The following is a 25,081-nucleotide window of genomic DNA, read 5'->3' on the forward strand; positions in this document are numbered from 1 at the left end:
GCCCCCGCTCTGTTGTTTGATTGTTGTGTTAATAGAAATGTGTTGGATGAGAAGGGAGTCGACGCTTTTTCACTGTACAGTGAAAGCATGTCCCACCCCTCTGCCTCTCAGTGAGGTACCTCAGTAAAACTCATCTCCTGCCACACACACTTATAAATTGAGTGGCATCCACTGCCTGGTGTGGAGGGACTGGGCACCAGCACCCCCCTGAGATATGAAGGCAGTTTCTCTCCTCAAGGACTCGAGTTTCAGGTTCTTTACAGGCTCAAGGAACTTCACTGGGTATTCTGCCCTTGAGGCTATTTCAGCCAGCTTTCAGTGCCTCTGAGCCTTATAAGCTTCTTTCGTTTTTTCACTTTTGATGAAAGTTGATGGTCTCATATCACCAGCAGGTCTGTGGGACCAGAGGGTGCAGGTGGGTCTGAGCCCAGCAACGGCTGAGTCTCGTCTTAGGAATGTCAGCGTGTCGCTTAACTTCTGGTGGTGGTGTTACCTCTGAATGTGATACAGGATAAAATAAATAATCTCACAAGAGGGCAGCATTGGACGCAGCGATCGCGGGTCCTTGTGTTACAGCCTTTACATCAGTGAGAGCGTCTCCCCCTTTGTGGCGGCATTAGCAACCCTGTGTCTGATTTACCGTGTTTCCATTTGTGCGGCAAAAGGGGGGCAGCCCCGACGTAAGGCCACAGCAATCCACCAGGAAAGGACTCTGCCTGCAACACACCGCGGAAGGACATTCTAGCTTCCCCCCTCCCAAAAAAAATTAAAAAAAAAAAATAAAAAAAGCAAAAAGCACCGCGCGGTCCGGCGGCGTGTCCAGCAGAGGTGCCCGGGACCCCGGCTGCGGGAGGAATGACATCGATACACACCCCGGGTTGCCCCCCGCGGCTGGGCCGTTCCCCCGGGCCGGGAGCTGCCTCCGGCCGCCGCGCACCTGCGGGAAGCGCCCGCGCGGCCCCGCTCCCTGCCCGGCCTTCGGCAGGCGGCGGCGAGCCGGGCCGGGCCGTGCGCGCCGGCCGCCCCGCGGGTGCGGCTCGCCACGGTCGGTAGGCGGGACCCAAGCGGGGCTCTGATTACCGGCTGCGTTTTTTCCCGGGGCCGCCAGAGGCCAAGAGCAGGAGTGATGCTGCCCGGTAAGCCGCTGCAGCCCGGACACCGGCAGCCGGCAATGCCCCGGTCCGAACGATCGGGGGCAGCTGCTCCCGGCCAGGACCCTCCGACCGGCCCTGCCTCACGGCGCCGCTGGGCCCCGGCCCTGCCTCACGGCGGGGAGCGCCCGCCGGTGACGTCACCGCGCCAGCACGCGAGACGCGGGCGGCGCCGGGAGCGAGCCAGCCTGGCAGCGCACTCCGATTGGCTGCCTACGGGTGAGGTGGGGCGCTCGCGGGAGCTGCGCGCCCTCGGATTGGTGACGGCCGGCGCACGCGCGCCTTGCCCAGCGTGCGCTGGGGTCAGGAGCGGGGCCGCACGGCGCGGCGGGATTGGGCGCGGCGGCCTGCGGGGGCGGGGACTTCCCCGGAAGCGCGCGGTGCAGCATGGGCAGGCGGTGCCGGTGGCGCGTGCGCAGTGTGGGCCTGCGAGGGGAAGATGGTGCTGATCAAGGAATTGTGAGTCGGGGTCGGTGGCGGGGGGGCGGCCCCGGGGCACGGCCCGGTGCTGTACGGTGGGGCACGGCGCGGCGGGAGCCCTCCGCGGCTCTCCCCGCTGGGCCCGGCCGCCGCCGGGTGGGGCAGGGCCCGCTCCGGCCCGCGCCCCGCTGGGCCTCCCTGGGCTCCGCTGCGCGGGGCCCGGCAGCGCCTGGCCCGCCGCCTCGGCCGCTCCTCCTGCCGGGCGGGGCCCTGGGGGGCGCCGAGTGTCTGGCGGCCCGGTGGGGCCGCACCCATCGGGCCGGGCCGCCGTGGGGCTGGGGGGGCGGCGGGGCCGGGAGCGCTGCCGGCCGGGGCGCGGGGCCGCTGCATGCTTCCCTGCCCCGCCGTGCGCCCACGTACCGCTTCCCCCCAGGTTTCAGGCCGCGGTCGCCGCAGGGCACCGAGCGAGGGTCCGTTCGGCTTTACAGGCCCCCGAGTGTGCGGTCTCCGGCGAGGCGGTACTGCCCGGGGCGGGCGGGCCCTGTCCCCGCGCGATGAATCCCGGACTCGTCCCCTCGCGGCTGAGGCTCCGCTGAGCCGGCCGTGCCGACGTGTCCCAGCAGGCGCTGCAGGCAGAGCTGTGTCTGGAGAGCTGTCGGGCTGGAACCTCATTCTGCTTGGGAAGGAGCTGGAGTGGCAGTGGTGACAGCCCTGCAGCACGCTGCAGTTATCTGTCCTGGTCGTGCTGGGAGCTCCACGTTTGGTAGATCTTCCCCTAAGGTCTTCTGCCAGCCAGCCAGCCATCGACTGGTTCCTTCCTCCCTCCCACCCCTTTGGCTTTAAATTACCTCAGAGTCTAGTAATATGTAGTGTCTGCTATAGCAGTAAAGATGATGTGTACGTTCAAAATGATGGATAGTAGCAAATGTGTGTGTTAGGTTCCAAACAGGCTTCCAAAGACTCTTCAAAGATTTACCTAAACTTCAGGAGAGTAGGTGCGAATGGGCAGCACTGAGGTACCAGGGCTGTAGCTGGCAGCGTGGTGTGAGATCCAAGTGTCCCGCTCAGCCTGCATTTTAGCAAAAGCTTACACTAGCCCTCACAGGAGAAGCTGTCTGTCTGTCTTGCATTTCCTGCAAGATAACGGTGGGTTGTGTGCTTATTTGTAAGGTCTCATCAGATTCCTTTGCTACTCAGCTCTTTTGAATTATCACAATGTGTCATCGTTCTTAAGTTCAAAAAAAACTGATCCTTACAAATTCTTCCCTTTAATCCCTTGCTTTCCCTTGTACGTTTGCTGTTTTCCTAATTATACCCCTATTTTACATATTGTCATGTTGAAGACTAAAACTGAAGTTGCCCAAAAATCTCCTGTCCAGTTAGGGATAAAGAAGAAGTTACTTGGAAATTGCAAGACTGAGTTTGACCCGCAGGGATGATAAATTCTATCTTGTCAAGGTTGCGGCGTTTTCTGCCGTGGGTGGGGGGTGGGGGTTGAGCAGAGCACTTCAGCTGCTGAAGTCATTTTCACAGCAGTACCTAAACAAAAGCATATTAAACTCACTGTTCACAAAGTGCAGACACAGTAGCAGGTAGCAATAGTTGAATCGGCTAACTGTAACTTTCTTCCTCTCTAGAACAGTGGGCAGGCTTAATTTATATTCATGCTTTTGGGATGATTATGTTGCAATTGAATCTTAATGGCTATAAGGTTGTCACTAAGGGAGGTGACATCACTTAAAAGCACTAGGAACAATGTTCTGTGATGTTGCTTTGCAATAATAGTGATTTACATAGTTTCTGTCCATTTTATAATGTAAGGTGAAACTGGAAAATACTGTCTGTGCAGCGTACTGTTGCTGTGAAAAATCAACTTCTGTGTCTCTGACGCCGCTTTTAACTGTACAGCGAAACAGTTTGCCTAAAATGCACTTGCTTCTGCCACCTAGATGGGGTATGAGCTGTGGTTGGTTTTTAAACAATTCATAACAGCTGTAATTGCCAAAAATAATTCATAGGCTCTGAGGGCCTATGCATTTGCCTTTTTAAATTGTATAGATGGGACTTCTTACTGTGTAACATGTGAAAAAAGCTCACACCTCAAAGTTTAAACAAATTCAGCACAATACAAAGTTATGGCAGGGCTGGAAGCAGATCCTAGATTTCCTGGCTCTTCTGTGCAGGTTCTAACATTCTTAACCCTCTTTTTTTTTTTTTTTTTTTCTTTTCCTTTTGTAATGTATCTATTGTTGGTTTTTACTTGGGTTTGTTGCATTATATCCATGCAGCCTTACTGTCACAGAGCATTTCTAAAATGAAAACTGGAATTTTGGCACTTCCTTCTTGAATGTCTTTGTTACAGTTTATGTCTGTTACTTGCAGATGAAGTATAATTACTCATTTTGTTGAATTTGCTCTTTTCTTCTTTCAGCCGAGTGGTTTTACCTTGCTCAGTGCAAGAGGTATGTCCTCATCCTACCTGCTTTTCTTTCGGGGTGATGGGTGGGAGGATGTTAGTGTCTTATTTAAATCTGACTAGCCTGGATCCAAGTGGTTCCTGTGCTGTACACCCACCAGGCTGCGCAGGTAAGTTACCAGATGTGTAAGCCACCAGTGAGCAGAGTTAACCTCTTGTAGATCAGTGAATTTCAAAGGAGGCACATGCCTGCCGGCAGAGAACCTTTAGTTGTGCAATTCTGCACGGCAGCAGAATTTTCCAGCTGATCAAGGCACTGAGTGACTCCAAGCCTTTTCCTAAAGGCACTGGTAGGAATCGCCTTCCAAGATCTGAAGCCTGTAATTTAAATGGCACTGAGATATGTTTAAATGATTGTCCCTCAGAAATACGTTCAGACATTCTATCGTGAAAGTGTTACACTTTTTCCCCTACAGTGTGTATTTTATGGGTCCTGTGAGAGCAGTATCTAGTTAAAATTATGAATCTGGGGGCTGAGTGCTGGAAATCAGTCATTTCAAAATCTGTAAACTAAAAATCATATTTCTCTTATACAATTAAGAACAACATATATACTTTGCTTTTAGGATGGGAAAAATTAATAACAGCATATTTGCTATGCTGTACCAAAGTGTTGCATTAATGTGAAACAAACTGATTATAGACCTGGTACTTGTGAGCTACAGATAAATTTTGCCAGTGGCTTGTCATACTTTACTAAGTATTTTTTACATGGTGTATTTTACTTTCCTGATAATTTTGTTTGTACACCAAATTTTCACTGGAAAGAGCTTATTTTTTTATACATTAAAAGTTTTGGCTAACTTTAATACAGAAATTTTACTTCTCTTAATTTTTCAGTATCAAGTTGGGCAACTTTATTCTGTGGCAGAAGCTAGCAAAAATGAAACGGGAGGTGGTGAAGGAATTCAAGTCTTAAAAAATGAGCCTTATGAAAAGGATGGCGAGAAGGGACAATATACTCACAAAATCTATCATTTAAAGAGGTGAGAAAAACTGATACGTATCATGGTCACCTGATGTTGAGTGAGAAATGTGTAAAAGTGAGGGCAGCCTTCCATTCTTTACTGTTCAGGGGTACTTGTATTTTTCTACATTCTGTAATTTGCTGAATTGTGCATGAATGTTCTGGTGAGTGGGAAAATGTGAAATACAGTGGATTTTAAATATGTGGGATAGAGTAATAGAGAACCGTGCAAAATGTCCCATTTGTTAATAGACAAATGCATCTCTAAGTAGGAATAATTTGAATTCTTAGTATATCGCCAAAATAACAGGTTAGTATCACGGATGCTTTGTAGGGTAGCCTGAAGGACAGGAATGTTGATATAGAAGGATAGAGAAAATGAGTGGTTATTGTGTTATAAAGGAAGAATGTTTTTATATGATCTGGTATTTAAGAGAGTTCTTATGGCCTGACTGCTCCTTAAAAACACTCTGTAAGGCATCACACAAAGTCTTGTGGTGTGGTAGGGTAGTTTTTTCTCAGAGAGAATGAGTAAGTTAAAGAACATTTTCAGAAGTTACCTGCGTTTCAGAGCAGGTAAAACCATGGTTATTTGGAAATCTGACCAACCTGGGGTCTGAACATGTAGGGATTAACAGTGGATGTTACTCCAGGGGGCTGCAGTACTGTAAAGGTAGCCATGTCATTAGGGTTTGTAATATGTTGTCAAGTTGTGAGGATTAGTGTTCCAGATGTTTATAAATGGGGGAAAAAAGATCTAAATTAAAAGTTGAAGAACTGAATACAGTTATGGTTGGCTACCCCTGGGGGAGACACAACGATGACGTGGGAAAAAAATACTGTACAGCAGTACTGTTCCAAAGCATCTGAGTGTTTAGTGTCTCGGCTCTGAAAGTAAACAGGAAGGCGAGCTCACTGCAGGGCGGTGTTGTGTGGGATTGCTGCACACAAGGTATGAATCGTAATTCCCTTTGGTTGGCTTTGGGCATGGGACTTTCAGATGTGCATGAACTGGAGGGTAGAGAGAAGTGTGGGCAGCGTGACTGGTGTGGAAGAGCTGAAAGAATTGTGTTTGCTTATTCTAGAAAAAGTCCCAGATGGGTGGGACTTAAGGTTCCTGCAACGTAAAAAAGGAATCATCAGTAGGCTTTTTTTCCTTAAATCTAAAATAAAAAAGGACAGGAACTCACTCACCATCCTTGGAGGAAAACTGAGGATGGAACACTTACACAGATTGAACTCTGGCTGTTCCTTACACACTTCTTGCTGACTTAAAGGCACCAGTCTCAAATACTCTCCTAGGTAATACCAAATTTTCTTTGTATCGGGTTTTGTTACTTTTTTTCCAAGCATCCAGGTTTGGGCAACTGTCACAAGCCCTCTGTTGGACTAGAGGGCAGTTCCAGAGCTGGTAATTCTGCTGCTCATGGCGAGCTGCAGTTTTCCTCTTCAGGTGTGGCTGGAATAGCTGAATGACCTTCCATCTGTGTTGCGGGCCAGCCAAGTTACAGCTTGCTCACTGACCAGCCTCCAGTTTTGCTAGAGAGTTTGGAGTCAGGATCCCTGATGCAGTGCTCTCCCTCTACAGTTATCTTTGCTGTTCTTGAAGAGAAAAGAAAGCACAGCTTTCATTGTTGTCGTAGTTTTTTTCCAAAAATATTTCTAGGTCACTCTGCATTATCTTGTTATTACCTTCCCCATTTTTTTTCTTTATTATTTTTTTGATCAGTAACAATGTTGGAGTTCCTGCATGTTTAACTGTGGATAACTTGTACATCATTGCCTTTAAAGTGCTTAGGTAGAATGTGCCTTTCTTACTAGAGTGGAAGAAATCAGTGAGGAACTTCAGCCGGCAGAAATTTTGAAAACATTGTCAATGTTTGTTTTTCACAGTAAAGTTCCTGGTTTTGTAAGGATGATTGCTCCAGAAGGCTCCCTGGTGTTCCATGAGAAGGCTTGGAACGCATATCCCTACTGTAGAACAAGTAGGTCTCCTGCTGTGTGTTTTGCTGTCAGTGTTCAGTCAAGGGATGGTCTTACACGGTTTGGGAGAAATGATTCTCTTAAGGTCTAGAACAGAGCCTGTTTGAAAGCTCTTCATAGTCCATTAGAATAAGGTGACTGATTTGTTTTAATACTTTCAATTCTAAGTATTGAAGTAAGTTCTAAGAGTAGGCCCTATGTCTTTTGTGTTTCTGTTCAGTATTTGAAGTATCTTATAATGAACTTCTGAGGCTAAGGCTAGCAAGTCAGAGTTTGCTGAACTCTGCTGACTTGACACACACAAATGCTCTTAGAGTAATTTTGAATTTTTCTTATGCTGTGAAGCAATCATTAGATGTGAGACTTCTCAAAAACAATTGTATCTAATAACACTTTGTTTTTCCTTTTCATTTTCTTTGCATGTGTTTCCAACGGCCAGTTGTGACAGTGAGTATTTAAATTGCTATCAGTCCTTTGTTGTTTTTTTTTTAAATATATTTTTTCTCTTATTACTGCTGCAGTTGACTCTGACTCTAGCAAGCTAGCTCCAACCTTTTATATATGCATATGTGCCTTGCCAGGGTTCCTGGCATAGACTTCCTTGTTACTTTATTTGTCTACACATGGCTATAATTAGAAAGAATGTAATTTGTCAGAGAAATGCTTTCATTTTTTACATCATCTTTTTATGTCTTTACTTACCATTGCAGCTGCATAATGTTTGTCCTGGTAAGATATAATGCTACAAAAGAGAAAAACAAAAAAGCCAAATTGGAGGTTTCTATTCTCTTGAATGCAGGAAGAGCAATGAAATACAAGTAGTCCCTAACTGTCTGAGATCCTGTTTCTGTAAGGTTAGAACAGGTTAACTGAGAATCTAAATGGACCATCATAGCTGGGTGGGTTGGGTTTTTTTGTTTTTTATTTAAGTTGCATAGGAAAGAGATCGTTAAGGCTGTTTCCCTGTGTATTTATTTTGGTGACCTAGGAAGCTCATAAATTTAATGTTAAATTGGTTTATCTGCTCACTTGGAAACTCGATTTAGGTTGTCACTAGGTGGATGCAACATAAGCAGTAACAAATGAGTTTGTGAACTGTTAACTTGACTCATTGTGATACGTGTGCACACTGGTGTACGCTTTCTTCTGAAATTAGAAATGTTCTGTGCTAGTCTTCAGAGATGCAATTTAGAGGTAGCTGGACCTTTATGATTGAAATTGTGCTATACAGTAGCATCTAATGTTTATAAGCTATTACCCTGCCTCTCAGAATAGTATCATTTATTAAAAAATTCATGCAAATGTATTTTAGTTGTTTTGTCATAACTGCAGTATTAATAATTTGAAAATTACTTGAACATAGAGGTAAAGAATGTCATGGTTGAGGAAGAAGGATGGTAAATGACAGTATTATTTCTATTGTATGCACAGAGTCAGAGTTGGATTTCTCAAACATGGCCGGTTTTAATTTAGTACTTGCTGCTGCAGCTGATACTTAAGATTTAGATACTAGTTATCTCATTTTACCTATTTCTGTATGTGGGTAAGGGTGCTATTTCTTGTATAATTTAAATAAAATGTGTTGCTAGTCAAGGCTTAGTAGGGACTAATATGTAAATACCATTTATCTAAACTTTAAGCAGAGAAGGTAATCAGCCCTATGCTTTTTGATTTTAATTCTTACAGAATGAATACATGAAAGACGATTTCTTTATAAAAATTGAGACCTGGCATAAACCAGATTTGGGGACATCGGAGAACGTGAGTTGGGATTTGGATACCGGGCATTAGTATTACTTTCACCACATAGTCATCCAGATAAAGCATTCTATACCTGATAATGGTGGATAATTACTGGATAAAGGCAAAGCCCTACCAGTGATTAATGTAAAACAAGAAAAGCATTATTCAGATCTTTCTAAGGTGGTCAAGCTGTCTTACCTATACAAGGTGCAAGAACAAGAGAAACTTATTTTTTATATTGAGGTCAATGTAGATACTTGATTCTCCCTCAAATCTTTAAATAGATTTTGAGTAAGTTCTTTTTAATTTCATGTTCTCTCACCTTAGGCATGCTGTGCTACTTGGGCTGACAAGTTTGTCTGAAAACAGGTTTCCCGAGGCTGTTGGAGTTTATCTGTGTACAGCTTCTGTAGAGTTATGTATTGAAGCTGCTTCTGTAAGTTTCCCAGGCTGGCCATACTCTTGCTTTCCTCCCTAGGCAGTTGGTTTGGTTGACAGGTCTCTCCAGGAGATTTTTATTTTTTTAATCTATAGTGACAAAACTCATCCACAAAGGAATAATGGTCAGAGTGTTTTCAGTGCTTGGATGAACTGTACCACTAGACGTACTACAGAGAAGACGAGTATTTCCTGGACAGCTCTGCTTGCTATAATTATAAGTTTAGGTGTGCCTAGCAGACTGCAGGTGTGAAGCTGATTACATCTTCAGACCTTTATATATCTTCATACCACACACACTTCATCTGGTCCATATTAAAGGCAGCCCTATGATTTAGGGTACCTATAGATTAGTCAGGTTATTGAAACCTGCCATATTTGCACTTTGGAATTTGTGCAGCTTCTTTCTAGATCAAAAAGCTCGTGCAGATTACTGAATAGGTAATGTTTCTAATTAGAGCTTGATTTCATTAGCACTAATGAATGTGACAGAAGAATACAGCTTAATCTTAAATCCAGGTTTCCTGAATGCACAAGAAGTGAAGGCTTTGTGCTGGTTTAAAATTGGTTAATGAGTGAATTAAACTGTAACTGTGGATATTCCCTTTTAGAAAGGCAGAGGACGAAAGCACAGATTTTGAGAACACTGCCTTGATAAATCCAGAAAAAAATCCACAACATGCATATGTACTGTGTAAGATGCGCTACTGTGTAAGGTGACAGCATGGAAATCATTCCTTTTTCTCTTCTTGCAGGTGCACAATTTAGATCCAAACACATGGAAGAGTGTTGAAGTTGTCCATATTGACATTGCAGATAGAACTCAAGTAGAACCAGGAGTAAGTAAATGCTCTGCTATTGGGGTATGGATGTGGCATGTAGCATGCAGCTACTGACATCGATGCTTGGTGTTGATCATGTTTTACCCAACAGATAAATGAATATTGTCTTGAATAGAATCATTCTTTCCAAAGTTTCACACTTAGTAAATGCATTTACAACTTCAGTCTGCTCAATTTGACTTCTGGTTGCACAGGACACGAAGGGCAACAGACTTCTGGCACAGGTGTAGTTTTCACTTTTAACTGTAGATAAAGTAGTTGATTTGGTCAAGCAAGCATTTATGTGCGCGTCTTAGTGTGTGAGACCAGAATCGGTCATGCAGGACATCTGGGACAGAGCACAGTGGCTCCGCCAAGCTACTTCCATGCTTCTGCTGCTACTTCTGGGTTACAAATTCTTTAAATTACATTCTGTTCCTCCACACATCCTGCATTCTGGGGTTATGGCAATCTCAAGAGGACCAGTCAGGTTTTGCCATTGAAATCTAGACCTTGTTTGTTGTTTAGTTTTTTTAAACTTTGTTCATCAGAGTAGTTCTCAAGACATGAACTGCTCATCTCTTCTGAAAGCTGTGGGATTACTTCTTCAGTTTTGTCTTTAATGATTGCTTTGGCAAGCGTAAGTGTCCTGGATACACTCAGAAGTCTGTCAATAGGAGCCTGTGGTCTTTTCCTTGAGAACTTGAAGCTTAATATCATGATAGAAGCAGCAAAAATTTAGGACAGATTTTATTAGTAAGAGTGCATGGTTACTCAGAGAATTTGTACGTTGAGCACAGGTGTAAATTTGGAAGGAGTGTCCATACCAGGTTGTGTGGAGTCTGTGTTAGCTTGCCTAGACGTGTGGTGGAAGGAGGCAGCTAGATGAAGAAGTGAGTGTGGCAAAGTTTAGTGCTGGGCACGCGCACCTTCAACTTGCCTTTTCAATAGCCCTTTGCACAGAGAAGACAGTGGTACTGTGAATGGCGATTGTATCAAATGCTACTGAAGTAAATACATGAAGGGATCTCTAGTTAAGCTTTATCTGCCATATTGAAATTTTGCTGACAGGGTTAACACTAAATATTTGTAACAGTTTCTGTTCTTTTCCCTTCTGTTATCAATATTTTGTTAACCAGCTCATAGTCGTATGTTTGGGTTGGAAGAGTTTTTCAAATATCACCTAGCTCCAGCCCCCCGCCACGGGCAGGGACACCCCCCCACCCCCCCACCCCCAGCACAGGCTGCTCCCAGCCCCATCCAGCCTGGCCTTGAGCCCAGCCAGGGATGGGGCACCCACAGCTGCCCTGGGCAGCCTGGGCCAGCGCGCCACCCTCACAGGGAAGAATTTCTTCCTAATATCTAACCTAAATCTGTTCTCAATTCAAAACTGTTGCCTCTTGTCCTGTCACTACAGACCTGGGTAAAAAGAGTTTCTCCATCTTTCTTATAAGCCCCCTGTATATTAACGGGCTGCAGTGAGGTCTCCCCAGAACTGTCACGTCTCCAGGCTGGACAACCCCACCTCTCTCAGCCTGTCCACACAGCAGAGGGGCTCCAGCCCCTGACCATCTCCGTGTCCCTTCTCTGGACCCGCTCCAACAGGTCCCTGTCTGTCTCTTGCTGGGGACCCTAGAGCTGGATGCTCTGGAGGGGGGTCTCACCAGATCGGAGAGGCGGAATTGCGTCCCTCCACCTGCTGGTCGTGCTGCTTTCGGTGCAGCCCACAGTTGGCTTTCTGGGCTGCGAGCACATGTTGCCAGCTCATGTCTGGTTTTTCATAGTGCATGTGGTTAATGTGAGTAAGAAGGTAGGATATGTTGATTGTAGATGCTGGTTTCTGCAGCTTTAGAGAGCAGCTTCACCATACTTATATGCCAGCCTTACTTCCCTGTTTTTACTGCTGTTGCTTTCTACACTTCTGTATCTATTGGGATTGTTGTCTGGTTTGTTCAGTTGTAACAGCTGGACTGGTCTGTGTGTAATCGTTAATTTTTGGATAGTAGGAAAATGGTATGCACTAATACCAACACCAATTTTTTTTACACAATAATTTGATTTTCTCAGTTTTGTGCAAGGAGACATTCTTTATACTATTTAATTGTTATTTTATGAAAATAAATACTTGGATATCCTGCATTGTGGGAGAGGACTCCTTTGCAGGGAACAAGGGGAAAGGCTGTGTCCTGTGAAGGAGAAAGGTTACTGCTTCATAAATTTCCATTTGCATTACCAACATTGCACTGTTGCTTAGCTGATGTTAACAGATGATCTGTGGATTTACATGTGTGAAAATACGTTGTATGGAGAACCTCCCTGTAAACCAAATTAAATGTGTCTTGCCTATTTTAATGCAGCGAGGAATCGTTTTGCTGCCCCTTGTTCTTTCAGACATTCCATATGACCTTAGAGCTGAACTGGCAGGTAAATGTATGTTGTGCATTCCCTATTACATGCCTGGAATTGTGGCAGACAACTACAATGCTGTCATCTGTCAGAGTGCTTGCTTGATCACAGTATGTGTAAACAAAGGGTTGTGCTTATTACTGTGTGTTGAACTTCAGTATTTATTCTGTTTGAAGTACTTTCAGTGAACAGCACTGCTCATGCTGTATGCCCTCTTGCACCATTAGATTACATGGCCTGCCTTTGATATTGCCAGTTTCCTTTGTACTGAAGACTGACAGATGGTGCTGTGCTAAAAGAAGTTGTATTTTTGGCTCAGGGCAAAGATCCATCTAACCCAGTATCCTGTTAGTGGCCAGTAGCAGATACTTGTGGAAGGATAAGAAACTTGGGAGGTATATACTGGAAGCTGGGAGATGCATATCTCTGAAAGATCAATCTGTATTTAAAGGACTTCAGAGCTAGTGGTTATATCTGTCCTATTGCATTCATTATCCACTTACATGCCCGCAAGCACATCTAATTCATTTTTTTAACCCATTTATACTTTATATTTGACCTTTATGGCATCATGAATTCTGTAGAGTGTTAGATGCTATGGAGGAAAAATACTTCCTTTTTGCCTGACTGATTAATTAACTGGGGGGGGGGGGGAAGGAATGTTACTTGTTTATATTTTCTGCACAATTTATTTTACAGATTTTGATCATATTTTCTTTTTCTTCCCCCACCTTCTCTTTAGCATACCTTTCCAAGCTGAGGGTCCTTATCTTTTAAGTCCATCTTCCTGTAGAAGTCCTTGGAACTATTTTCAGTCCATTATCCTCTTTTTATCTTTTTTTACATTTGACCTACAGAGTATCAAAACTAAATGCAGAGTGGTTTAATCCAGAGTCTGAAATCTCTTCTGATGTTTCTACATTCTTTCTTTTTTAGTACCATTTAACGCTGTTTGTGCTTTTGGTAGATATTTTCAAATTTAAACTCACAGTGTAGCCCATCATTGCGTAGGAATACTTGGGACTAATTTTCACCATGTGATTCAGATTTTCATTTCCATTTCATCTCCCAGAAGTTGTTTTGCAAAGTCCTGATTTCATTGAACAGATGACTGTGTATTCAAACACTTACACGGACCTCAGTAACTCTTGAGTTATCTGTTGGCAGATGCCCTTTCCACTCCACTCGTTGGACCCTTTCCTAGACAGTTAAGCAGAAATTCTCTGGGACCCACACTTGTAGTTTCTTTTGTTACAAAAATTTGCAGTTTCTGGCCTTTGTTTTCTCTCTCTTTACTGCTTATGACTCCATGAGAGAGACTTTTCATTCGTGCAGATACTTTTATGAAGTTCAGGTAATGGAACTTGAGGAAATTTTTTGGGGAAGATCAGCTACATCATAGTAACAAAATTGCCCTGATCTACTTCCTTTATGTCTTCAGAGAAGGCTGCTGGTTTTGGAAAGTAAATGTCCCCTACAAAAGCATTAGCTGTTTTCTGTGTATTCTATTAGTCCAGAGGTTCTTTTCCTACAGTTTCTTCATCTTTGTTCAGTAATATTAGAGCAGTTGCTAGTTTACTCTGAGTAGTTTCTGAAATCATGTGCATTGTATGGCGTTTGGTTTGGTTTGATGCTTGTTGTTTGGGAATTATCATTCTTAGTGGCTGGTGGGTTTTTTGGTGTGCCCGTTTTGTTAGGGGAGAGGGATAGTCAGTGTGGCCAAAGGAAAGTTTTATTTGTACATTTATTTTCTCGGTCTCAGTTTTGCCTGGAAAAGCAACTCAAATGTACTATCTTGGGTAACAGTATGACTGAAAGAATGGAACTATCTAATTTATCAAATCCAGCAATTTTGATAAAAGTTTTCATATATTTAAGATTTATCATTTCATTCAGTCACTGAACCTTGTCCAACCCATCATAGTGTAGCAATCATGTTAGTTCCAGAACTACAGTCAGCATAAATATAAAAATAGTAAATTTCTTTAAGATACTAATGGCATGCATATGCTAATTCATGCTCATTTAAGTATGTATAGAAATAATTTGGCTGACATCTGTGGCTTTCTTCAGATATAAATTTAACCCTGCCCTCTCTTAATCATCTCCAGCATACAATCTATGTAGCTTTGTGATTTGTATACAAAAATCACTTCCCAGGAGAATAAGACTTTCTAAAGTGTAAGCAGAAGAGAACACTCAATTAACATCAGAAGAGACTACACTTTTGGAAACAATTTGTAAGAAAGTAGAGTGTAGTGAAAACAAAGAAATTGAAATCAGGTTTGTAGATATTTTTGTAAATGAAGAAATTAAATATCTTGTTCTAGGTCGTAGTGGATCTTCGTTATGTTACTTAAAACAAAGACCTAAAAATATAGTTTTATACAAATCAGTCAAATTACTTAATGCGTGCCTTAAGGGATAGGATGTCTATGTGCTGTGCGGTAAGTATTATTCCTTGCCCTGCAATTTGAAGAAATATAACGGCATCTAGGATATGCTCTTCATTTGTAGTCTGTAAAGAGTGTTAAAGGATTCTTGAGTGACAGAGCTGTTATTCTCGTAGGTGGATCTCTTCCATTTTGGACCTAACTTATCATGTGATAGGCATCTAAAAAGTCCATATTACTAGTCCAGAAGCTTAGTATCATCATGCGTTTTATTGGTAACAGTCTTGGAACACCTTATCTGGGTGATAAAGTTGACTATGTATTAGCAAAATGATCAAAATATACCTCTTAGTTTCTTTGAAAAAATCAAGAACATTTCTTTTTGGAGAAGCATGAGAAAACCCTCTTGTTTTAAACTTGTTTTTTGTTGGACTTCAGTTCAGCGGGGCTATTTCATTTTGGTGTCCAGGTGAGGCAGGTGTGTGGATGTATGGACCACTACTGGTGCTCAGCAGGTGGATGATAACTAGTTGACTTTGGATCACATAGTCCTGTCTTTATTCAGCAGCAGTTGTTTCTCAAGCCTTGTGAAGCTCCACTGTCACGCTGCCGTAGGTGTTTGCAGTCTAGTCTATAAAATCACCGTGTGCAGAAGGATGCTACAATGGCTACAGGTACGGAGTGGTCAGTTTTTATTGACCTGCTGCTGAGGAGAGCCCAGTGACTTATGAGACTTGAGAGATCCAGGGGATTGTGGATCCTGTTTAAAAATACGTTAGTGGTCAGCATTCAGGCACCAAAATTGGCAGTCTGGTGCTCAGAGTACTGCCTGAAAGTGACCCTGTGGCTGTGTCTCTGGTCACCAGGGCTCCTTGAAGTGTCAGATCCAGAAATGCATGGAAAATACTGACTGCTACAGACTTGACTTTTGCCCCAAAGTGTGTGTTCTGCTTTGCTTTGGACATTTGTATTATCAAAAAAGGCTTGTCTGAATTACTGAGTTTGAATAGATGCCTGTTCAGCCTCCATCAGTACTACTTTAGAATAAAAATGCAAAGGATTGTTTGCTCATGTGATTCTTAGAGGGCCCTGGTACTTTCTCCCAATCTTCAGCCTGCTTCCAGAATCAGCCTTTCTTCATATTGGGATGTTATTTACTGGTATAGAAAGTAGAATAACCTGTATACACACACTTTGAATTTTGCTTAATCCCTTCACTAGTACCTCTGGCTTCTTTTACAAGTATGCGTCTAAACCTGCGCATTCCATGGAACAACCTATGTATGTATAAATAGGGCTTATTTCTAGTCAACTGCTTTTTTTCCCTCCCCTGTTTTCTATCCCCTAACTAAGGCTTTTTTCGTACTGTCCTGGGTGCTTGTAAATCTTCATGTCCTTCAGTCTCTTTCATGGGACCTTTGACTTCTAGGACGCAGCACAACACTGCAGCATACATCTGTGCTAATGGAACAAGACTGGCTTTATTTTAAATTTGAACCTTGGCATTCTTTCAAAGGGAATTTCAGGGAGTAGTTCACCTGATAGCTGTCCTGTAGATACAAGACTCTTCAGGAGATGGGGATGACTGTAAGGTATCTGTTACTAAAAGCCATGTAGCTAAACCTACCCAAAATACTTGAATGTTTTTTTGCATATCAGTTAAGTGGACAGTAGTGCTAGTGATTTTCAGTTATGAGACTTGGGAATATGACATACTTTGATTAACCTGATCTTGATCTTTATTGTGCTGTGAACAAGTATTCACCGAGCTATGGATCATTTTGGGGAAAAGTGCTAGTATATGTTTCCTGCCCCAGTCAACTTTGTGTGTGTTTTCTGCAAAATAACACAATATTATGTATGTTCTCCCATTTAAAAAGCTAATGCCATATTGAGTTGAAAAGCCAGAAACTGTGTCCACCTGCCTAGTTGGTCTTATGGCACTCTGTGTTCAGGAAGCTTTTTTCATGAATTTACAGGCATGACATCAGACTTGTATCATTTTTATGTTCAGTTCTAAAAGTTTTCGTTCTGTCCTGTATGTATGTTTTCAAGTTTTATATTACTTGATAGAGTAAATTATGAGCTATCGGGAGTACTGTTACTACTTCTAGCAGGTCTTATAAATTAGAATTGTAAAGAAGCACCCAGATCCCAGGTTTGTTGCAATTACTACTTTATTGTATAGGACTCACAGTCTCTCTAAACAAATCTTTACAACAGTTTGTTGCATTCATGCATATTACATTGAGATTTGAGCAGAAACTGCCTATGAAATGGTATCTGTATATTTCTTTGAAATGTTTTTTGGCTCCTCTGTATTGTTATGCTGCTGTGTAATGATGTTTTGCCTGTCTAGCTTTCAAGAGGGCTTCAGGGTTTTTTCACCATAATATTTGTTCCAACAGCTGCCTGTTTTTCTTCCTAAGAAGGACTTGTTGCTGTCAGGAGTTAAGCTCTTGCTGCACAGATATTTTCCTTAAACTCTGCAAAGAACTGTTGTTTATTTGTACTTTGGCTCTAGTCCAGTCTTCTTCCTTCCATGCTGTTAGGGTTTGTGTATTGAGAAGAGTTCCTACAATGCTCTCTTGTCCATCTCGTCTTTAAGCTAGACAGAGTTTTTTCTTTGTCCTTAGCAGCATTTGTGTTAACTGAGTCCTGAAAGGTCTTGGTTCAAAGCCTCTGTATGTGGTCTCTAGCACAGAAAACTTTACCATGACTTAGATTATTTTTCTTCAAATTTTTGTTTTCACTCCTGTATTTTACTTGTAGGTAACTTTTTTTTTTTCCCCCTCCCAGTGTTTCCAACTGTGTTTATATGTGGGTCCTAAATGCAAGAGCACAGTTGCTTTTTACCAGTGTCCCTGTGCAGGGAGAGGTATGATGGCAGATTACATGGTGTCACGTGGACTTGGGTGTCCCTCTGGTATCCAGTCAAATAATTCCACAACATATAAGAGGCAGGTCAAGGTTGCATGTATAGGTGAGTTTAAATGACAAAACAAAGATTGCATATGTAAGCAAAGTTCTTACCTTAGCAAGTTTTCTAATCACTGTATATTTGAAAATTTGCATCCTACTGTTCATTTCTATAAGCTTGTGTGGTATATACCATAATGTGCGGGTCTGAAGTACTGATGATACAAGATACCACAGGTTTTGTTAGCGAATGCAATTTTTAATATTAAATTTTTGGAGGATTTTGAATGAACAGTCTATTACTTGGAAATAGTGATGTTTGTTGGTATTTTTGCTTTATTTCTTTTTACTATTTTTTGTCAGGAAGGGGTTTGCAATGCAGATGTGGAAGTTGCCAAATATATTTCACTTTAGTCACGTGGCAAGATCGTTTACATTTCTGCATTGCATGGAACGTGGAAGCTGTCTTTCTGGTGGAGAAAAAGCCTTGTTTTCTGAAGTTCGTTTAGCTTTCTTCAAGCAAGGATGCTGACTTCTTAAGTTTTTAATATTTATGTAGATTTCACATTGTAGTGCTTACAAAGGAAAGTAGCTCAGTTAAATATCTGTATCTATAAGCATGCTTGCAGGTTTTTGACAGTGCTTTGCAGCAACTTGTAGCAAGTTGAGGCATTTCATCTTTGGTGTGTGTTTAACGCTGGCTATCTTGCTGGTGTTGTGAGGCGTGTATTAGTCCCTTGTAAGCTTCTCGGAGTACATCGATTCTTCCCGTCTGTGCTGGTTCCTGGATGCTACAGGGCTGTGAAGAGTGATGGCAGTTACTTTGGTGACAATTTGAGTGAAGGGGTTTTTGTCTTTGAAAATGATTTTGACCTGGGTCTTCCAAGCTAGTACAAAGGTACAGTCTAGTAACAAGTCATGTCACCTAGTCAAAATATGTGTGCTTTATAATCTGATGCAGGGTGATTCATGCAGTCTCCTGTGGATTTTTCTTACTGCTATTGACATTTTTAGATTGGACCACAACAGTGTGCGTTTTCCAGTAGTGATCAACACTGGATGTTAAGGAAGGTAGAAACCTCCGCTGTGCTGCTTACTCCCCCTGCTTCCCAAGTGGAATGGGTGTAGGAAGGGCTGGTTAGGCAGAAATTATATTCAGCGTCATCTAATTGGAACCAAAAGCAAGACAAACAATATAAATGTAACAATTGTGGTATGTAAATATATTTTTTATTTATATGTAATCACGTAAAATAATAACTGTATAATTAAATTTAAATTGTGTAAACATAAACAATATTACAAATACATAATCTCTGCAATATTGTATTGATATTACTGGGGAAGAGATGTACTGTTTTCTATCTTTTTCTGCATCGTGGGGTTTCCACATGTTATTGCAGCCTAAATTGTTTCATGGGTCAGAAAGTTGTTCAAAGTAGTCTAATTCCCTGTACTTCCTTTCCTCAAGTATAACATTGACAAATAAATTGTGTTTTATTTTTCTGTTTAATGAGAAGGGCTGCACTTAATTTGAGACATTTGTCGTTAAAATGAAGTGGTTTGCTGCATTCTCTATCTTGGGGCTTTCCATGGTAAATCCAGTGCTGATGAGCTGTGTTGTCTGGTGTAATCTTTCTCTTTGACAGTTATGTAGAGAAATCTCTGCAGAGTGTGCCGTTGTAAAGGAACAGTCCAAATTACATCCTGTTCTTCATGAGAATGCACTCCTGTAGCTTTAGTAAGGAGTCGGAACTGCAGCTTATCTGTCCTTCTAGTGAACAGTTTGGAAAAAATGTTTTACAGCCTAGAAACGTGTCACTGTGACAGCACAGACACCTGGGCCCAGCCAAGCACTGCCTATCAGAAGGCAAATAATTCTCTTTCAGCAAAAATCTCTAAAAGATTTCTGTGCCTTCTTTCTTTCTTTATCATTATTGACCTCTGATGGAGTTAGCAGTATTCTGCCTGTATTTGTGTTGAAAGTAATTTGAAATTTTTGTTTTAAATCGCTGGCAATTTTACCTGGTTGGGGTTTTCAGTTTCTACTAGCTCCAGCCCCTACCTACATATATTCCCTCTCTGGTTTTGCAGATTTCAATATTTTATTCCTCTCAATCATGTTTTTTCCAGGTTGAAGATTCATGGTCTGCTTTGTTATTTGAGTGGAATTAGTTCCATAATTAATCATTCTTGCTGTCTTCTGTATCTCTGCCACTTCTAATGTATTCTTTTAGAGAAAAGGATACCAAAAATCAATGTAATATTCAAAATACAAATGTACCTCAGAATTGTAGTGTCATAAGGTATTTTGTGTTATGTTCTCGCCTGGTTTCCTAATATCCCAATGTATTTCAGATGTTGGGCTCATTTTGATATTGCCTTTCTGTTGCTTTTAGGTTTGGTCTGTTGCGCTCCGTAGCGATCCATGAAAGCACAACAGCAATCTCATTATAATTATTGCAGTTTCTTCTTTTTTCCTTTAAAGAAAGCATGGAGATACTCTTAAGAACATCCTGAATATGGTATCATCACGCAGTGCTGTGAGACACTGCTTACAGCTGGGACAGCAGGCCAGGCAGCATCCTCTGGGTATCACTAGTGCAAATGAAGTTTATGGTATGGATGTTCCTGTGCCCTGCACCGCTGCGGTGCAAGCTCTGCCTTGGTAGGGTATTCAGACAATCAGACTAAGAAATTCAGGGTTGTCTCGATCCAGTACCTGGCTTTATTTACAAAACTGGCATGAAAATATGGAAGCTTTTGTATTCTGTGGTTCTGTTTAGCACAGCGCTACCTCAGAACAGCAGCAATATTTATGCCAGGAATTAGTTCTCTAGAACAACATGTTTATTGGGAATTTGTTTATCCGTTACTATAGCTTGGTCCTTTTCTTAGTGTCTTCCATCCAGTGTTTGAGTGAAATTGTTAAAGGCAGTTATAATCAGTAATTTAAAACATTAAATATATTTCTGTAAAAATATTCTGCCGTAGTATTTACATATATTTTTAAAACATGATTTACTTGTGAAGAAAATGCTTTTTTTTTTTTTTTTCCCCCACCCAAGGACTGTTAAAAAAAACAAGTCGTGCACATCATTCAGCCTCCAGAATATGCAGGACCTGGGGTTTCGAGTAGGTTGCAGCTGTCTTCAGCCACAGTATTTGGAAATAACTAATGAATGAGAAGTCTGCAGCTGGTGGCGAGCACTGTAAATTGTGTGCCCTCAGCTCGCCTCCCCCTTGGCTTCCTTGGCTTCCTGGAGGAGACAGGCTGCGCACAAAGGCAGCAGGCACGCTCGCTTGGTGCGCGCTCCTGTACAGCAGTAATTGGGAGCTACGGCTGCGTGTTGGGTGCTGAAGCCATCACACACTTACTTGCTCTTTTTGATGTCTGTAAAAAGGGCATGTCCAGTAAAATAATAAATAAGCAGGGTTTTACTAAAGTTCAGGTGACAAATATTGCTATTAGTCTTTCTCCAATTATAATAATACTGAGTAATAAAAAAAATTACATTTAAGTGTTGCTGAATTAAAATGTTAATATACAGTGCTTATGCTGATTCCTCTGATTGTCCCTGAGGTAGACAAAGTATTATCTTAGCACCTGTGGGACCACCCTGCTAAAGTTGTCTGGCCATGATATCGGTTCTTTAAATAAACATATTGTTTCAGTTTAGAGGAAAATACTACTTGTAGAAGTTCATAAAAAAAATACTGGTGAGCAATGTGATTGAAGTTTCTAGGAAATTCTTGCTCAATTCTTAAAAGTGCACGTTTGAATACTTAATATGGAAGTTTATCTGAATACCTATTAATGCTTTCTAGATATATTAATTACAGAGGCTGGAAAAAATCTATTAAAAGGTTTCTTCAGCCTACTTTAATACGTAGTGTAGGTAGCTACATTAGAAGAACTGGGAACAATGAGGAAAAAACTGGGGAGAAGAATGTATCAGAGAATAACAGCTGATTTTCTGTAAGTGAAATCAGATTCCTCTGAGAGGATCTCCTGGATTTTCCAGTTCCATCTAGCTTGCAAAAAGTGCATTGTAAATGTCAAAATGGTTATGAGAGCATTAATAGCTAATTTGTGTAGTCTCGCTCAGTGGATCTGGAATTTCAGCCTAGAAGTAGCCTTCATTCCTCTGTGCTAATGGAAAAATGTAGATTTGAAAACTGGCGTGTTACACGGGATCTTAAAAACTTCTGATGGCTGAAACAATGAATTCCTGTAATGGCTCCTCCATTGTATATGCACTAGCACCATCTGTTGAATTCAAGTTACATGAGTTAAATGTGAAAAGTAGGGAAATGGAGCTGTTTTGGGAGGGCTGAGGAAAGTTGATGGGAATTCTTTTGTGTGGATTGGTTTTCCCATGTTCGTTTGGGACTGTCCTGGTGAATAAATGTGAAATCCCTTCAGAACAATGAGAGGGAAATGGTTTTGCACAGGTGATAATTCATCAGGTGCTAATTATCATAGGGTGGGAACTGAGGCCAAGAATAAAAGTGGAGAGGAATACCCAGTTATATGATGGTCTGTAACCGAGGAGTTTATATCCTTTCTGGAAAAAAAAACCCAAACCCAACACAGAATACGGAAGACTAAACTGTTCATTGCTTGGAGTGACAGCTCTGTCTTGGGTGTTTGCATCCTTCCATGAAGCATCTGTTACTGGCCACTGAGACAGAATATTAGATTAGAGTGGTCTCTTGTACAACTCCGCCTGACAATTCCTGCTCGATCATGTTACGGTGTTCGGGTTTATTTTATGTGTGCTTATGTTCATGCTTTTGTCTACAAGAATTAACTTGGTCATCTAGGGAAACCAGTTCTCCAAAACACACTGCTTCTGCAGCAGGGATGTAGTTAGATGGTTTCAGTATGCTTCAGAAGAGACATCACGATTTCAGTGGGTAGTATTCAGAGAGCCATTTTTTTAATTCACATCTATCTTGCTGCTGATGGCATGTAATTTTGAATACAGGGGTGAAGGTCTAGTTTTAATTAATCTTAGAAGCAGTTTACAAACATTGATTCCTTGTTGACAACTCTCAGGCGCAGGAGTGGGGGGGATGCCAGTAGCTACTTTTCTGGTGGTATTGCTTTCACTCCATGTTCTGCAAATTTTGTCCTCATTGAAACTTGTTTTTCAAAATGAGACCTTAAACTCTGCTAAACTTCCTTGGGGCTTTTCAGTAGGACCGATCAAGCATTTGTTCTGCTTTAAAGCAACTTAAACTTTTACGGTTCTCCATGGTTGCATGGGTGTAGTGTTATTCTTAGGGTTGATGTTTTTCATGCATTGTGTAAACCTTAGGTGTTTTCAATTACTAAGGTCAGAGTTTTTAATCCTTTCCTAATTTCCAAGGTAGCGTCTTTATCAGGTAATCATTTTCATGCCCCTCATTAGGAAAATTTAAGTAAATCTCTACGTTGGAAGCGTTTGTCACTTTTGACTCTGTGGGTAATAGTTTTGTCCCATTGTGTATGACTAGGTAAGCAGGGATGTCTGTTGTGAAGCAGTGCCACTCAGACTGCTGCCTTCCCTCTCTGTGCTTACCCTGCTGATGTCTCGCAGATTGAGATTATGCAGTTTCTAATTTTGCAAGTTAGCTCACTTATGCCTTCTTCCCTTTCATTTTGGGGTTCTCAGGAGTGGACACATGTTACAGCTTGGAAAAATGTTAGCGCACTGATTTCTGTATCACTGGGTTCTGTATTACTGCTATCTCTTCCCCTGAGAAGTTCACAAAACTGATAGAGTAATGCTGATGTCACACAGTGTGCAGCACAAAAAAAATCCTGAGCTAGAAGGCAGCCCAGGTGTGCTGTCGTAGTATAAACTGGTAATGAGCACCACTGGTGATAACACAGTGAATGGGTGAGTGTGATGGAGTATTCAACACAAACGTAAATCAACCTAACACATGTGTTCCACCTGTTCTGCTGCACATCACTCAGGAGAAGCAGTTTGGTAGTCCTCAACAGAAGCTTAATATAGTGGAGTATTGAATCTCTTTGGGTTTGTTTTCTGACTCTCACGGGTTTTTTATGTTATAGGACTACAAAGCTGATGAAGACCCTGCATTATTCCAGTCGGTTAAGACGAAGAGAGGACCTTTGGGGCCAAATTGGAAGGTACTAAGAACTGATGTTACAACCTTGAAGTCTTTATCAGCAGAAAAAAAGTCATGGTTCCTTAGAGACTAGCACTAGTACTGTTAGTCTTAAAACAAAGGGCAGAAAATGAATACTTTTTTGTATTCAGCTAAAATTCCAAATGTGTTAGTAAGCGAAAGTACTGTCTGCTACTTGTTTAACATCACTACTATAACCAAAGCTATGCAAATTTAAATTGGATGAACTTTATGCTTACTCAAGTTTGACATGTGAATATACACTGCGATGAATTCCATGGAAGTCATCAGTGCGCTGGAGGTGACTGAAAATGAAAAAAAAATTAGTTGGAAATTTCCTTGTGTTTAAATGGATATCAGTGTATTAGAGCAGGCTAATAGTTACTGCCTGTGTATGTTTTATTTAGTTACCAAACAATTAGCAGAAAAGACTGGCAACTAAATCTAACCCTGTCTTCACCTTACCATACTGAGTATCTAGGTATTTTTCATTTGTATGGAGTGTGTACAAAATGCATATGAACCTCCAGTAATTCATCATACTTTCCCTCAATGAGATAACGCACCGTGCTTGCATTTGTGCATGTTTGTGTACATGCATGCACAGATGCGTCTACCATGTTCTTGACATTTTCAGTCTGGCATATGTAATGTGAGTTGATTTGGGAAATCAGTTTTCTGCATTCTTTGGTCATTTAGCAGTTCCTATGTGGCTGTCAGTATGACTGCAGTGTGAAAGCTTAGCACTTAGTCACATCCAATGTGAATTTGTTCTGCTTATATATTCAACTACAGGAAAGTCATGCTTGAGAACAAAGTCTTTCGTAGGTAGCGTGTGTACTGGTGCAGTGCCAGAATATGTATGTGCCAGCCTTTGTAATGCCTCTGTACTTCTCTTAACAATTTAGCCTAAACAGTTACTGCATACGTAAATATGATCTTATCTTGAAATAACTTTTTGTAGAGTCTCTTGCCTGGGGTCCGCTTCCATTTCCTCCAGAGCCTTGCTTGGCTCAACTCAGGAACACATTTCCTGTGGACCAGCACATACCACATGGAACCCAGCGACACCTAACAGCAATGCAAAACTTGCCAGCACATCCCTGCCCCAGTCACAAAGCACACCCTTCCACAGACAGCCATCCAAATTCATCTATATATGCCCATCCCAGAAAGAAATACACTGTCTGCTACACCACATATCCTCATAGAAACTGAGA

The 25,081-nt window shown here is 41.9% G+C and overlaps 1 protein-coding gene across 1 annotated transcript in view; it reads left to right on the top strand.

Moving 5' to 3' along the window:
• The first annotated feature begins 1,508 nt into the window (after positions 1–1,508).
• The window catches only part of PITPNB (phosphatidylinositol transfer protein beta), a 35,507-nt gene continuing 11,934 nt past the window's right edge, over positions 1,509–25,081 (top strand). The window contains exons 1-7 of the mRNA XM_080405904.1: positions 1,509–1,610; positions 4,003–4,033; positions 4,888–5,033; positions 6,908–7,013; positions 8,684–8,758; positions 9,934–10,017; positions 23,785–23,862. Coding sequence (XP_080262030.1) covers positions 1,591–1,610; positions 4,003–4,033; positions 4,888–5,033; positions 6,908–7,013; positions 8,684–8,758; positions 9,934–10,017; positions 23,785–23,862 — 540 coding nt within the window. The 5' untranslated portion in view covers positions 1,509–1,590. The remainder of the gene's footprint in view (positions 1,611–4,002; positions 4,034–4,887; positions 5,034–6,907; positions 7,014–8,683; positions 8,759–9,933; positions 10,018–23,784; positions 23,863–25,081) is intronic.

Source organism: Falco punctatus (assembly GCF_963210335.1).
Source record: "Falco punctatus genome assembly, chromosome: 1".
In the NCBI taxonomy this organism is placed as follows: domain Eukaryota; kingdom Metazoa; phylum Chordata; class Aves; order Falconiformes; family Falconidae; genus Falco; species Falco punctatus.